Consider the following 16,099-nt stretch of genomic DNA (forward strand, 5'->3'; position numbering starts at 1 on the left):
GCGCTCGGGTTGGCCGGCGCCAAGCGGCCCTGCCCGGCTCCGGTGTTCCCAAGGTGCGAGGGGCAGCCGCACAGCCGCGGTGGGTGGCAGGCTGGCACCGCCGCCCGTGCCATCCCCAGCATGGCGGTGGGGATGTCGTGCAGCGCCCGGCACATCGGGCTCCCCTGGGGCAGAGCTCCGGCCATAGCGGGTAGCTAAAACCGAGCTCGCGTTCATCCCCGCGGGATGCCTGGCCTGCATGGACATCCTGCTGCGGGACTGGGGTGCTGCTGGTGGTGGATCGGGGATGCGCTGGGTGATGGGTTCGTCAGGCCCCGGGGTACCTGAATGTGCTTGCTGTCTGGTGTCACCCGTGGTGATGGCTTTTGGGGCTGTTCAGCCTGGAGAAGAGAAGCTGATGGAGACCTCAGAGCAGCTTCCAGTGTCTGAAGGGGGGCTACAAGGATGCTGGGAAGGGACTCTTCATCAGGGACTGCAGTGATAGGACAAGGGGTGATGGGTTCAGACTGAAATAGGGCAAGTTCAGGTTGGAGATAAGGAGCAAGTTCTTCCCTGTGAGGGTGCTGAGGTGCTGGCACCGGGTGCCCAGAGAAGTGGTGAATGCCCCATCCCTGGCAGTGTTCAAGGCCAGGTTGGGCAGAGCCTTGGACAACCTGGTCTAGTGTGAGGCATCCCTGTCCATGGCAGGGCTCGGAACTGGATGATCTTATAGTCCTTTCCAACCCAAACTGTTCTATAATGATTCTATGGGGCGTGTTATGTTGTGGTGTTCCCTGCAGCTCTCCTGGTGTCACAGGTGACACAGTGGTGGCTGAGGTGTCAGTGTGGGCAGAAGAGGGTGATGGGGACATCCACTGTCATTGGTGTCAAGTTTATCGTGTGAATACTAGAGCTTAAGTGGATTTATTAGGTTCAGCAGGTGAAGGCCTGATCCTGTGGGTTGACTTTCAAGTGACAGCTCTGCTGCTTGAAGGATCAAATCCTCAACAGCATTTTTCAGGCTCAATGCTTTTTATGCTGGTGTAAAACATCCCGTATGTGAAGGATTGCTCTTGCTTACAGGTGTTAACAAAGCACTGCCCTGTTGCTCATCAAACCCGGTCCAGGTGCTGTAGGTATGTTGTGATGCTGAAGTCAAGCCTAAGGACAGCTTAGTGTCCTGCATGTTCCCCACTATTTACTGCAGTGGCATTTAGGCAGCGGTGAGACTAACTCAGAAAGACGGTAGCAAGCCTGGCCTTGGAGCTCTTCTTTCTCCCCTTCTCTTGGAATCCGTGTCAGAAGAGCAGTAAGGCACAAATCAGTAATTCCATGAAGCTCCTTTGGCTCTATTTATGTTGTTAGTATAAATATCAGAGAGTCTGTGTGTGCCGTCCTGGCCACAGTGATGCACAAAAACATCAGTTTACCAATAGCATTCACAGCACTGTTGGGGTGGTTTTTGTTGGTGAGGAGATGATGTTAGTGATGGGTAAGTATTTACATTTCTGATAATTAATTCAGTTTTCCAGAATTTTAGGGAATTTAGGAAAGAGCCTACCCGTATTGTTAGGCCAATGAGTGCACTGTTTCCTTGGGAGGAGTTCCTTCTCAACAGGTGTATTTACTCTTACTGTTGCTGTTTATTTGAAAGCCTGTTCTTGGAGCAGAGCCCTGTTGCTCAGGAGATGTCCAAACAGGTGACAGGGAGACTGTCCTAGTTCCCAGTGCCATCGCCCTGGGGACAGCTTTCATCTGCAGCAATTTCATAGCCGAGGGAGGGATTGTTGTTGTTGGGAGCATGTGCCCAGTGTAACAACAATCTCTGCTATTTCCATTTCAACCAGGTCAAACAGGCGACTTCAAACACAGCAGTGAAGACAGTAGCTAACCTCCTAACTTGCTTCTTTTTCCCCTGTTGGAGTCAGCTGAAAGGACTTCCTCTCATTCATGTTTGTTTTACCAGGAAGGGAACAAGAAGAGATCCTACAGCTGACTGATTCCAGCAGCGGGGTGGAGGTTAAAGATGTCAAAAATTACTACAGAACTTCTGTTGGAAAGAGCAGTTCCAAGATCCACAAGGCTCCGAAAGATCGAGACGCTGAAGTAAGTGCAGGCAGGCCCATGGAAAATTCCAGCTGAATCCAGCCTGGGCAATCCTTGTTTTGCCTTTCTTCCCCTAAGCATTTGCACGCAAGAGAGACACTTACAAAGCATGGAGCAGGAGATGGCATTCTCAGTGCAGGATCAGTGAGCACTAGTGCATTCACTAGCACTAGTGTATTCACGAGAGAGGGTACCACCTCTGTAAAACTGCTTAAGCCCAGATCCTGATTTCCAACCCTAAGATAGACTCCCTATTCCCAAAACACTTGTCTTTGCTGGCAACTGCTTACTGCGAGTAAGAGAATTTCTTCTGACCTGGATTTTAAAGGGATTTAAAAAGATTTCTGGCTTTATTTGCCCTCCCTTTTCCTCTCCCTCCACCCTTTTCCATCTCCTCTAAATCCAGTTATGCTAGTACCTCAGACATTGTGAAGAGGGTGAATAAGTAAACTCTGGCACGCTTGGAAACCACGAAAACCAGTTTTGTTGCTCAGATCCTTAACAGAGGTCATTGAAAATATGTGTCTTTCCAAACGTTTAATACAGTGGAATTTTGCTTTTCCAAAACTGGTCAATCCGAGTGACTCAGCCAGTTTCTGGCTGGTGCCTTCGATGTTTTTGTCACTGATGGAAGAGTTTGGGGTTTCATGTAGCTTTATTTTGGTTTGTCTTGTGCTGAAATAATCGCTTTTAGAGAGAACCTCTGAAGTTTCTCTGAAGAGTGTAGGCTGCAGTGATCTGGGTAACAAAGTGATCTTGAGATGTGTGAAGCAGTGAATTTCCAGAGCATGGCTTTTTCCATGCAGCCTCATAGCATGGTTTTGAAGGGATATATTTGAAGGGCCATTTGGGGAACACTGTGTTGAGTTTCTCCCCAAAATGACACAGTTGTCGCACCCAGCTTTGCAGCCAGCTGAATTCTCTCCAGCCTTTCTTACCTGCTTTGCCTGGCTGGTTAGGCTTCTGAGATGGCAAGTGAAGGAGAAGTGGGTTTGCTTCCTGATTTTATTCACCTCATTTAGCCACACTTTTTTTATGTTTAGAAGGCTTTTTTATTACTAATCATTAGAGATGGAGATTCTCTTTATTAAAGGAACTCAGACTTGTGTCCTCATGAGAGGCTTGCTGTTAGGACTAGAGGCTCCCTTTGGAGCTCAACTAAATGATCAAATCTAAATGATCTTTCTTATAATGTGCACTTATCACTTTCTTACAGAGAAGGGGTATTTTTTTCCCCTCACAAATATTGTACCACTTCCTCTCAGGACAAAATGCTTCTGTTGTGGTGGCAGCCTTGGGATTTTCCATAAATTCCATATTTGCCATTGGAAGTTTTTACAGCAAAATTCACTTCAGGAGTGAATTGGAAGAAAGAAAAGAAATGGGAAAATTTCATTTTTCTTTTTCTGTGAAGTTAGTTTCTTTGAAAGCAGCCAAATGACTCTGCACTTGGCCTGAACTTAACTTCTAATGCAGGGATGAAAAGTGTTAAGCCAGATCAGCAAACTGATCCAATTGGATCCAATCTGTGTGAGTGTCAGCATGAAGTCAGAGGGAGGACAGGAATAGCTTTTGGAATCACCAGAGCATTCTGTTACTTATACCAATTGTGAGATGGTGGTTTCTAAAGAATGAGTGTAATGATGAAACTACGCATTCTGTGGGCAGGGTGGACGGATGGTATAGTGAGGGTCTCATATTGCCACAGGTTTGCTGAACTGATGGTGCAAAGGAATAAAATACCAACATTCTGAGAGGTTTAGTAATTTTATCTATGATCAAGAACTTTTCCAGTGATTCCCTGCTCACAGCATCTCTATTACCCATCAGAGCTTTTTCTGGATAGCAGGTTAGTTGTACTGCAATACATTGGTAGACTTGAGTCTCTGATGGGGGCTGTTAGCTCAGACACGGCATCTTTTCCGTGTATCTGTGCCTGCAGTCAAGAAAAAGCAGGATGGATCACATTTACCCAGTGAGTTGTGCTGAACTGAGAGGTGCAGATAGTTCATGGTCTCTTCTGGTTTCAGCCTGTCCAAGTTGCAGTTGAAGACTGGAGACTTAGACCCGCGTTTGTTTTCCCGGCTGAGGCATCTGCAGAAACTAGATCTCTCTGATAATTTACTGGACAGATTTCCCAACAGTCTAACCCTGCCTGATCTGCGTGTCCTAAACTGCAACAACAACAAACTGGAAGATGTAACTGCTCTGAAACAGTTCCCTCTGCTCGAGGAGCTGACCTACGAGAACAACGTGTACTTGACCGTGAGTTACCTCACGTCCTTACAAAGCTAAGCATTAAGTAGACGGGCAACAAACAGCAGTTACACCTAATTCTTATATATTGTTCTTAGGCAGCAAGTGTTAGGGCATCTGAGAAGGCAGCAAGTCTTTTTGAGCTACTTCGCTAGTCTGTGCCACTGTTTCCCAATCTGCAGAAGTGACTTGCCCAAAACCATTCAGATGTTAAAATCTGGTTATCTTGAACTCCTGATTCTCCAGGTTGCAGTCCTGTCTTAGGTAGTTTATCAGGCAGGATATCTTATGCTCACATGTGAAATGTAGTGGTGACTCTGTAGAAGCCTCCTTCTCAGATGTTCGTTTTGGTACCACTTGTGCTCTGAAAGAGCAGACTTGGTCCTTTGCTGCTTGGTGATTAGCCTAGTTTGGGTTTTCTGATGTATCCCAAGAAGCATTGCTGACTGTACGGTTAAAAGCATTCAAACTGTAGTTTTATATGTGCTTTAAACTGGTAACAGCCACCAGGCCCTGATGCTTGTTTGCTGTTGCATGCCCACAGAATTATATGTGTCGCTGGGTAAACTGGATTGGTGAACTGGTCTGACCTACAGCACACCTGACCCAAAGAAGCCCTGCTGGTGCCTTTGCTGTAGGCATCTGCCTTAGATGCTTGCTTAGCACCGAAGGATGCAAGCAGGATACCCTGCATTGCACCCGGGCCGGAGCAGATGAGCCAGGTTACACCGTCACCACCTTGCGTTGGATGGTAGTACTGCATAATCGTTAGGCAGGTCTTTTGTTTGCGGATTGAGGTGGGAGAATGTTAATTTACAACTAAAAGGCTATATTAATGTCAGAAATGCTGAAGTGATCCTATGAAATAGCCTTTCCTGCCTAAATATATTCTTCTTATCCTTGCCTGTATTTTAATAAAGGACTAAAGCTAAAGTAAGTACCATATAACAACAGCTTTGGTGGCTTCTCTTTCTAGCTCAACGATGACTATAAAGTAATGTTTCTTTTGCAAAACCTTCGGCTACTCAATGGCAAAGATATCACCAAACTGGCAAAACATGTGAGGCATGTCAATAGTCGCAAGCTCACCAACAAGGTAAGATGTGGTAGTTCTTAATCTCTAAACACAGTAACTAAATACAAAACAAAATGTGTTCTGACATCCTCTGAACACAGCTCACAGTGTGGGCAACCTAGGAATTGCTGCTTTCTCTGGTCACTGGTTGCATTTGCTCTACCTGTTCTGTGTAGCAAACTTCTGCCTTCAGTTTAAACCACAGGAGCAGGGCCAACAAGGTCTGTGTCTGACCTTTTAGTTTTTCAGGTCACTCGGATCATCATTCAGAAATAGGTGGATCCTGGTGCTGACATAATGGCTGTATGCACCTCCCCATCTAATCTGTGTTATTGTCCTGGCCCCAGGAATGGGGAGCATAAAATCAAGCTCAAAATAATCTTGTTTTTTTTTCCATCATACACCAGGAACAAGGATTTGTTCTTTCTTCTTCATCTGTGCATGTTTGGAATTGTTTTTTCACTCATTTACATACACAGTTTAGCTCCTGACAGATTGTCCCCATGAATCATGTTGTGATCCTCAGCAAAATTGTTGTAGGATGAAAAAGGTTTGGGGTTTTTTTGTGCAGTACTGCTCTTACCATTTGATTTCTTGTTAGCTGATCTTGTTAATTCCCTCTGTGTAGCAGTGGTGGAGAGGTTAAATACTGAACTGGAATAGCTTATTGTGCTTCATGTTACCTATGTCATACCTTGTATCTCAAAGAGTCTTGGTGGGGGCTGCTCAGCCTCTTATCCTCCAGGCAACTGGGCATGGTTGGCTGGTTAATGAGACACCAAATGCTCCCTGTGCTGTTCCTTTTGTGCTGGTATCTGTGCCCCAGTTACCTTTGCCTGCTGGTATTGCTCTGTCCCGGCTCCCCAGTTCTTACTGCTGTGTCTAAATGTAAAATGTCTGTTAGGTCCAAATGCTTATGAATGGGTTAGTACCCACCAGAAACTCTCAGGTGGGAAACTGTGCTGGTAAGTGACATCTGAGTGATTGCGCTCATAGTTCAGAAACCTTTTGGAGCCAAGGTATCTTTATAAATGGGAATGACATGCACCAGTGCTGCTCATGAACACACTTGAAATATAGGAAAAGTCAACCACCCCCATTATCTCGTGCCTGTTATAATAAATTAGTTACCTGTCAGGTACTCGCATGATGTAAGAATGCTTAACACCTTTTGCTATGGATCCAGAGGCATGAAATCAGGCATTGCTCTGGGTCTGCTCTCCGCTTACCCACACTCACTTAAGCTTGATTCAGAGGAATTGGGTTTCTTCTTAGCTGAAGTCGTGGTTTGAACACTATAAAATCAATGGAAGCAGTGCTGTCACGCAGCCAGCAGAGCCTCAGCGTTGGCAACTTCTTAAATGCTTTTACAAGTACTCCCGTGCTCTTCTGCTCTGGTTTTCTGTAGTGTTCTGATGACTAAACTCAGTCTCGCTGCCCAGGTTACTGCTCACTGGGAAAAATTCTTCCGTGACCAACTTCCTGAGAAACACACAGCTGAGCAAGTGAAGTCCATCAAGAAGAAGTTCCTGAAGTCAGTCCAAACCAATGTAGTATGTGGGCCCAGCTCACTCAGTGAGTTCACCCGCTGGCGGGTAGGTGACATATCACTCACTTGCCCTCCTGTCCTTCAGGCAAGGAATTTGCAGGCTGATCCTGAATGGATTTGATTAAAATGCTGTATGGATTTGGGTGTCAGGGCTCTTGCAGACAGGGGTGGGGGATCACGTTTTCTGGTTTTCTTTGTTAAGCTGTTACAGAAGCACTAGGTATGAATGTGCACCAAGCTGCAATGACTGTCATTAAACACTGTTTTAATTCATAAGCAATAATTATACCTGTACTAATTAATGAGACTGCAGTTCCTTAGTACTTAATTATTTGCATATAGCTCTAACGGCATCCTTTAGTCTTGATGGAAGCTGTATGAGAGGAGAAAAGGTAATAACAGAACTGTAGTTACTCCCAGTGGGGAAAGATACCATTTAGTTGTAACATATGTTTGAGTTGTATGTACATACATACAACTGAGGCTTCCATCTCTCCTTTGTCTTCGTTCATTGCTGTACTCTTGTTCTCACAAATGTGCACCCCGGATGTCCATGACAAAGTGAAGTTCTTGGGTCATGTAATATCAGCAAAGGACTTGGCCTGCCAGGCTGTCAGCTCCTCCATCACGTGTAAAATTCATGTAGAACAGTGAAAGCACATACTAAGAACTCAGCAAAGCAGCCCTCATTTTTCTGCAGTGTTTCTGCTGTTGCTGTGTGTCTTTTCAGTGGGGGTTTTTTACATAGCCACATATTTGTTTCCAAGGTGAAAATGATTGCAGAAGAGTTTCTGGCATGCTCACTGGGTCTGGAGTTAAACTCAGATCCCGAACCAGAGGAAAAGATAGATGAGAATGAGGAAGAAGAAAGCACAGAAAGCCCCGGGGAAGATGCAGAGGACAAGGGTCAGGTAGGTGATTTTTCCAGTTCGATTAACAATGTCCTTTTTATTTCCTGTGAACTCCATAGCACTTGTCAGTTTACATTTATGACCTTGTGGTAACTGTAGGGGCAGCCTCAGGCTCCAGCCTGTTACTCAACAACTGAAGCTTGTTCTTTATAGCCAGATTGAACCTTTCCCAGCAATGTGAAGGTTGAGTTGCTCTCCAAGAGGGGAAAGCTTCCATTCACATAGGATACCCAAAAGATTGCCTGAGTATAGTCCTACTGACTGCACCTCTCCTTTGAGGAAGGGGTATATTTGAGAACTGGCTGATAACATGGCCACACTGTGTTAGTGCTCACCTTCTTTCAAATGGCTGCAGACTAAACCCACTGGGTCCATGGGCCAGATTTGGTTTTTCCACATTGTTTTTCAATCACAAGTAACTGGGACAAGGGAAGAGAGAAGTGATTTTTCATTAGCTTCTGCCTCTAGGAACTCTGCAGCTCTTGGCTTTCTGATTCTTGGAACCCAGTCTGTAACCATAGGAGGGTACTTGCAGTTGAATAATTAATATCTCTGACTTACAAATCATCTGCACATCTTGGGGAAGCCAGAAACCTGCACAAACTGACAACATGCCTTATAGGTCACAGTAACAGCCAGAAAGAGGAAAAGAAATCGCTCAAAAACACACTCTCACAAGAAGAGGTCCAAGCCCCAGGTGACCACTGAGAAGGAGGCTGTAGTTAATCCCACAAAGTCCAGTCATGTGCAGGATGAGCCAGCTCCTGAGAAACCAAGAACATCGAAACAGCCAGCCAAAGAGGCGAGCCCTGAGCAGGAAGCTGAAGAGACACCTAAGAACGGAAAGCAGTTGCCCAAGGGGCAAAGCAACAGAAGATCCAGCCAGCTGACAGGGGAACAGAAAAGCCAGGAGCAGGACAATGGAGTTGTTACCTTGACCCCAGTGAAGAAGTCCAAGGGCAAGGTACGTTCATCAGCCTCCTTAGGACTGGCTTTTGGCCTCTTGGTTTAGTGGGAAGAGCTGCATTCAGATCTCATCAGAGCTCTGCACAGTTTGGAGCTCATAACTGGCCAGATATATTGTGAGTTACGGGTTTGGTTTTGCTTTTTGTTGGTTTAAATCTCTCAGAGGCATCAGGGAAGGCCCCCCCCCCCCCCCGGACACAGTGAATCCCTGCAGGGGATGGATGGACCAGCGCTCTGAGGTGGTGCACTGAAGGCCTGTTTTTAGAAACGGGACTGCCATGACTTGCACTCAGGTCAAAATGATGGCTGCATGGGGAAAGGTGTTTCCCCCTCAGCTCAGAGCAGTGGGGATATAAAGGGTTTTTCACACTTCTCTGCATCAGGAAATGGGGTTCATTGCTGGGCTCTGCTAGACACATCTTTTCTAAGCAGTTGCCTGCTGGCTTAGGAGTCTGGAGCATTGGTGGCACCTCAGTCTCTCCTGTTCTCTGTAGCAGAGAAGGGCTGATCAGACCCTTCCGTTTAACTCAGGTTGCTGTGCTCAGTGGAGGGTTCTGTCCAGGCAGTCACAGGCAAAGAAAGCGCTGTCAGGGGAATGAATTTTCTAAATGTGGATGGTTTATTGTAGGAGGATGTCAGTGCAGAGCCATTGCATTTTCTTCAGTGTCACAGTAAAGGCAACAGCCGCGAGGATTTTAAAACGCAGCTCTGGTCCTGTGTCTTCGAGCCATTGCTAGACTCTGGAGCCAGGAAAGGTGAGCTCTTACAGAGGTCTGCAGGATTCCCAGAACCACCCGGCTCTGGAATCCCAGCGGACTCCATGCATTAGACCCCTGCTCCTTCAAGCTGTAGTCTCCATTGTCAGGAAGAGACTTGCTTACGTACTTCTTCTTTGACTTTGAAAACAGGAGACTGGGAGAGCACCAGGCAGTCTTCAGGTGTTATCCATGAACCTGGGAACTTCTCACCTATTCTTTCCATCTTTCAGATCCCATTGTGAACTCCTCCAGAACCGTGGCAACATGTGGAGGGGAATCTGTCTGTCTGATTGATTGTGAGACAGGGACAGTGCTGAAAAAGTATAAGGTGGCTGCAGAGGTATGTTGCAAGTGGGAGGAGTAAGCATTGACTGGAAATACCATCATTTGTTATAATTACATACATGTGTGCATAATGTACATTACAAAGAGTTCTGAAAGAGTTTCTAGCAGGTCTTAAAAGGATGAAGGTAGGTACTGAATTGCTTATCCTTTTAGCCTGGTTTGTTTTGGGTGGTTTTTGTTAGCTTAGGAGATTAGTCTGCCTCTCTTCTCCTCACGCAGGCATACGTGTGTGTTCTGCTAAGACTGCTTGACAGCACAGAGGATTAAACATCCTGTGTCAATAGTTTGTGTTCTTCTGAGGGCGGCTTTGAGCTTCAATGCCGCACCTCAAACAGTCATGTCATTTCACCTCGATAGCTCTCAGATGGTTGTCTTATCTCTGAGCTGACAGCTCTCCTCCTGGCTCTGATCTTTCCCTTGGCTCATGGTTTCTTTCTGTCCTAGGAGTTTTTCAGTGTTGCATGGACAACCCTTACAATGGTCATCAGTGACAGTAGGAAGAAATCTCGTAATATCTTGGCTGCTGCTGGGAGGAGAGGGATTGTCAAACTGATCCATGTGGCAGCTGACTTCTGCTACGGAGAGATAAAGGCTCATAAAAAGCCCATTGCTACTGTCTGCTTCAGCCCAACTCAAGAAACTCACCTCTTCAGTAAGTCTGGATCAGAATCTCATTAGTTTTAGTACCAAATGTAGAAAAGGCTGGGCGTCCTTAACAAGGGGAACTGTCAGCAGTGTAAGCAGGGACTGCACACACATAGAAAAAGCATGGCCAGACATTATGGAGGGAGTATTGTTAGTCTCATATGACAGTAATCTACAGAAGGTACAGACTGTTTCAGCCACAGAGCCTGACCCTTTAGCTGAGGTGCAGCAGCTCCTGTTTCTCTCTCAGGGTGGCCGTCACGAACAAGCCCAGCAGTGGCCCCGTTCCGCAGGGATGGGTAAGAAGAATGAGAGCCAGGGCAGGCTGCTGGGGACCAGGCAGCAGGTGGTCAGGGCTCTCAGCAGCATAGCAACAGGGGCAAGCAGTGTACAATGGGCTGTTAGGGTTCATTTTTTCCAATGAGCAAAATTATGCACTTAAGTAAGTGCTTCTGGATGAATGACAGGGGTTTGGAGTTCTGTACCTTGTCAGACCTCTTTTTTTCTACACTATTTAGCCTGATGCAAAAGAGAGCTTTGCCACACAGTAGGGCCCACAGAGCTGAAGTTATGGACTGGTAGGACCGAACTATTATACTACAGATTGCAGCTGCATTGTCAGGCCTGTAAAGTAATTTGTTAGAGCCATTCAAACTGCACCCCACAGCACATTGTTCCTCTGGCCTACAATTACTCACATCCTGGAGTGGTTAGAGTGCTACATGAGCCATTAACAGTGGGATTTTTCTGAAACACAGGTAGCTGTAGTGGATAATTCCAAGAAGCAGCTCAAGAGTGCAAAAAGCAGAAGCCTAGAAGTTTAAGGAGGTGGATAGCACATCCATACAATGGAGTGGACAGCTTGTTGCATTGCATGGAAACATTCATAGTAATGAAGTGAGAGTCTTTGCATGCCTGTCTGGGGATGGGACATTACCCCAGGTAGTCATTTGAGGGCTGTCTTCTGATCAGGATCCAGATTACTCTGTGTAAGCTGTTAGGATTGTTTCTGCTAGCAGTATATCACTTTGGTGACAAAGACATGAAGGGTCTTTCACACTTTACATCAATGCCTAAGTTTCCCCATGGGAGCTACTGTGGATGTGACCACAGTAAGCCATGGGTGCATGGGATAAAGTGGCGTCTGCCTGAGAGGGGAGGTTAGGGCTTAGATTCCCCTGGACCCCCAGAAACATGAGCTGAAAGGGGCTCATTAAGGACCTTATGAAGCCACAACTTAGTAATGGACACCAGAAACAAACTTTCTTTTATCTGCTCCTCTTAGAGCACAGGATAAAGAATGCAAATTACTGACCATGCTGTTTGACAGTGTCTGTGACGTGGTGTTGAGCCAGGAGCCTCAGTGACTGCTGCTGTCTTAAGGAGCTCTCTGATGCCCCAGGCTGAGAGTGTTACAGCTTGTGACACGGGTAGAATTGCCAGCTAGCACGAGAAGAGTTAGATGAGCAGCGGTGTCACTACCTGCTTCTCTTCTGTGTCCCACAGCTGCATCCTATGACAAGCGAATTGCACTCTGGGATATTGGGATTCCAGACTCTGACTACAATTTCAAAGCAAGGTAAAGGTTCAAAAACCAGACATGTCCAGCCCAGGAGCCTGTAACTATCGCAGCACCACGTAACTGCTTACTCTCTTTTCTTGTTGTTAGCCAGCTGCTGGTGCTGGAAGTGCTCTCTGTTCCCTTACGGATTGCCCTCGTCCCCACCTGCCCGAATCAGTACCTACTGGCTGGCTGTGAAGGTGGCTGTTTTGCCTGGAATATAAAACTGGATAAGGAACAAAAAAACAGGTGAGATCCCAAAGTTGGGGGCATGTATTTGCTTTCCTTATCAAAAAGAGCTTGTCCTGGCAAAGGCTTTATTTCTGACTGAGGCCTGAGCAAGAAAAGGCAGCATGTCCTACCCAATTTAAAACATCCCTTCCCACAGAGGCAAGAAAAAATACTAGCATAATGCTAAAGGAGTGTTCAAAGCCAACATCCCTGAGTGTGTATCACTGCTCCAGTCTACAAGTGTTGCAGGAAGGCTGACAGGACTGGAATGCAATACCCTAAAACTGGAAGGTGTGGATCTTGATGCAGTGTAACAGAGCGTAAAGTCTTGGCTCTAGTTTCAGTTTCCCATAAGGCCAATCCTGCTGCTGGTGCAGGAGGTTGCCCAGGGAAGGGCACTCTATGGGAGCACAGGAAGAAATGACGACAGCAAAGCAAGTGGAGTCATGCCCCGCTGTCATACACTAATCCTGAGGTCTGCACAAACAGATGGAGTAAACCAGCAGTCTCTTAAGCAAAAGGGCTGCATTAATTAACCCAGGTGGCCAAAGGCATAATTCCAAGTGGGAACTGAGCTGGGTTTGGCAAGAGACTTACTAACACATCCCATTACTATGTGCCCATCCGCTGCTCCCCATCCAGGCCTCGACTCATTTCACCCTTCCCTCTATTTCCAGGCCTTTTGATGCCACGTTCCAGTTTCCTGATGAGGATGGAAGCATGACAACATTGCACAGGGTTGATGGTTTGGCTTTTCTGAATGATGATATTGTGGGTGAGTATAAACACAATAGCCCAACCCAGAAAAACAGGCACCTAAGCACATGGCAGGCTGAATGGGGTGCAGCTACCTCTTCTCCAGTTTGCTGGGGGGTACAGAATGGAGCTGCCTCCCAGAGTCACTTATCTTTCCCTAAAATGTGGGCTAGAGGTGCAATACACCTCTGGGCGGGCCTACCGATGGGGATGGCCCCATCCCCAAAGCATGTTTGGCCAAGTAAGGGCAAAGTGGAAGGGAGAAAGGCTGGTGCCAGCTGTGTTTGTTGGGAGAGTGCTTAAAAGCATGGCCTGGGCCTGGGCTAGAACTAGCATGGGCTAATGCTTGTTCTGCAGTTCAGGAATGTATTGTGGGATTGAAAATCCCTCTGCAGCCTCCAGTTATCCTGAAATGAGGTAAAGGAGGTGGAAAGAGTTGCCGCTGTGTTGCCTTCGTTGGCGAGGCGACCTGGTTCAGGAACGGCATGGCGACCAACCCCAGGCCGCTCGGGCCATCAGCTCATGGACACCAATGTGGTGGATGGCAAATGGCTTTTATTGGCGAGTAACACGGCGTTATAGAGCCTGGGTTTACAACGTCACGTCCGTCTGCTTAGGACCTAGGCTAGGCCCTATTGGCTACTCGGAGGGGGGTCTTATCTTTCCATACAGCGTGACATCTTCCGATGGCCAGACCCTAACTACCTACACCGCTGATATCAGGTCCCACATCATAAAGCCACCTTCTGGATGAACCACCTTCCCCAGCAACCAGCCTTTGTCTTGAGGTTTCCCATGTCACTGACACAGCTTCTCCCATCTTTCTTCCCTAGTTTCCAAGAGCTCTAAAGCAGGCTGCATATACTTATGGAGCTGGAGTCGGTCTTTTGACACGAAGGGGAAAGGACGCCAACGAACCATAGCTGCAGTTATTCTGGCTGAGCTCGAGTGGTCCACGACAAACATGTCCTACCTGACACTCAGCACCTGCCCAGGTAGGCAGTGCTCTTCCTCACTCCCTGTGGCAGGGATGCTGCACTGGTTGAGATTGACTTGAGATTGGCGTGGGGAAGCCTGGAGCTGGATTTCAGTCCCCATCAGCCTGATCTCCACTCTACTACCAAGAGCCCTGACTTGTAATGCAGCTGCAGCACTGTGTAGCACTAGCTGTGTATAAATAACATCAGGAATAATTAATTACAGCTCTACCATCTGCCATGCGAGGGGAAACCACAAAGGCATTGATCAATGACAGGGTCTCAATTGTACAGGGCTTCAGAGTACATAGAGCTGATGGCTTGGCCCTGTAGTGTAGCTGGAGCCATTTTAACATCTCAAGGAAGGGGCAGGATACGCCAGGGGCAGCTGGCTTTTGAGACTAATAGGGACTAGACCAAAAAAAGTCTAAAAAAGGTCAGAAGAAATCCCCTAGTGTTTCTCACTAGCTTCTCTCTGCTAGAGCAAGAGAACTGATTTAGCCTTAGGTGAAATGAGCTTTCAGAGCAAGGTAATTTAGCATATTTGTGCTGTATTATGCTGAAATACCACATCCTCTGTTGGGTTCCTGCAGCACTGGCTTGAGTTCTGCATTACAGGAGAGTGGATCCTTAATTCCAGACTTGCTTCTCATCTTCTTCTTTTGGTCCTGCAGCAAAAGAGTACGTGTTCTGTGGCGATGAGAAGGGAAGTGTGTGGATGTACAACCTCTCAAGCTACACCAAGGCATGGAGCTCTGCAAAGGGGAAACGCTCCCCTTTGCAGAAGATCCCTCCTGCACAGGTAGGTCTCCCTTCTGCCCCAGCAGGGAGCAGATTCACAACAGATCATACCTGCTGCTGTCTATACCCAACTCTCACACACCATTAAAAGTAATCTCTAGAGCATGACCAAGGCCATCTTTCAACTCTCACACCCAGCTGTGGCAGGAATTAGGAGCTGTAAAACAACTCTGCATTCTGCAGGAACAAGCAACTGTTCATAGCTGAAGGGCCCTCTCAAAGCTGATGGTTAAACTGGAGAGCCTGATGATACATTTGTGGAGACACCACTTCCCTGCTGGGTTCAGGGGATGGAAGCCAAAGGGAAACCAGAGTTCTTCCTGGTGGAGGAAAGGGCTCATGCACGTTTTTCCTGCTGTACACATCCCTGGCCTTCAGGGACAGTTCTGTCTTGGGCAGTGACCAAGCGGCTGAAAGGACAGTCCCACATACTCTCATATCAGAACCTGGTGCTGAGCTGCACTAGATGCAGGTATGGAGTGACCCAGTGTTCCAAAAGCTTTTTGCAAGTGCGTTGCCCAAGGCAGCACTTTCTCCTTTCTGATCAAGTCCACATGTTTTGGAGGAGCTGCACCACCTCCCTCAGAAAGGGCAAGAGCCTTTCATTCAGCCTCTGCGGGTGGGCAGGGAACCAGATTCCAGAGACCCAGCTGTCAATTAACACTAATTAACGTCCTCCCACCTTCCGAGACAGCACCAGCAGCCCTTGCCTATCCAACCTCTCTTCTCCTCCTAGATTCTCCAGTGGCCAGAGCTGCGAGCAAACGGGGAGCAACTGGATGAAATCCTAGTAAACAACGTGGTCTCAGACCCCACTTTTACTTACCTTGTTGTCCTAACTAGTGTGAACATAACAGCAATTTGGAAGAAGTCATAGTTCCTTGTCCACCAGTTTCATGCCCGTGCTTTGAATTAGTGCAGTGTTAGTGACTGTTACCCACGTAACCACCACCTTTTCTAGACCCGCTGTTATGTGCAAGAGACAAGACACCAAGAGTTGTTTGTTAAACTCATCCCATCATTGTAAACACCCAGTTTCTGTTACTGTGAGTTTTCCACAATTGGTGCATTTGTTTTATATAGAAATGACACTTAATAAAACAAAACCCCAGTCTTGCTGGCAGTGCCTGGACTTCTTGGAAAGGAAAAGCAGAGAGTTCATCCACTGCTGTCACACAGCAGC

At 47.0% G+C, this 16,099-nt stretch overlaps 1 protein-coding gene across 2 annotated transcripts; it reads left to right on the top strand.

The window, feature by feature from the left end:
* The first annotated feature begins 156 nt into the window (after positions 1-156).
* On the top strand, positions 157-16,030 carry LRWD1 (leucine rich repeats and WD repeat domain containing 1). 2 transcript variants are annotated; one of them, XM_061355541.1, is made up of 16 exons: positions 157-263; positions 1,946-2,085; positions 4,116-4,350; positions 5,318-5,437; positions 6,859-7,011; positions 7,733-7,876; positions 8,499-8,840; positions 9,471-9,597; positions 9,831-9,940; positions 10,390-10,597; positions 12,097-12,169; positions 12,260-12,400; positions 13,060-13,157; positions 13,972-14,133; positions 14,790-14,917; positions 15,653-16,030. In XM_061355541.1, the coding sequence occupies exons 2-16, from the start codon at positions 2,006-2,008 to the stop codon at positions 15,791-15,793; spliced, it is 2,262 nt and encodes a 753-aa protein (XP_061211525.1). In that variant the 5' UTR covers positions 157-263; positions 1,946-2,005; the 3' UTR covers positions 15,794-16,030. The 2 variants fall into 2 exon arrangements, with proteins under 2 accessions (XP_061211525.1, XP_061211526.1); XM_061355542.1 differs by lacking the exon at positions 157-263 and having other exon boundaries at positions 1,066-2,085; positions 4,230-4,350.
* Positions 16,031-16,099: the final 69 nt, after the last annotated feature.

This window comes from Neopsephotus bourkii, unplaced genomic scaffold (genome assembly GCF_033783945.1).
Source record: "Neopsephotus bourkii isolate Nb327-2 ecotype Australia unplaced genomic scaffold, CSIRO-AGI_Nbou_v1 NB_804, whole genome shotgun sequence".
Lineage (NCBI taxonomy): Eukaryota > Metazoa > Chordata > Aves > Psittaciformes > Psittacidae > Neopsephotus > Neopsephotus bourkii.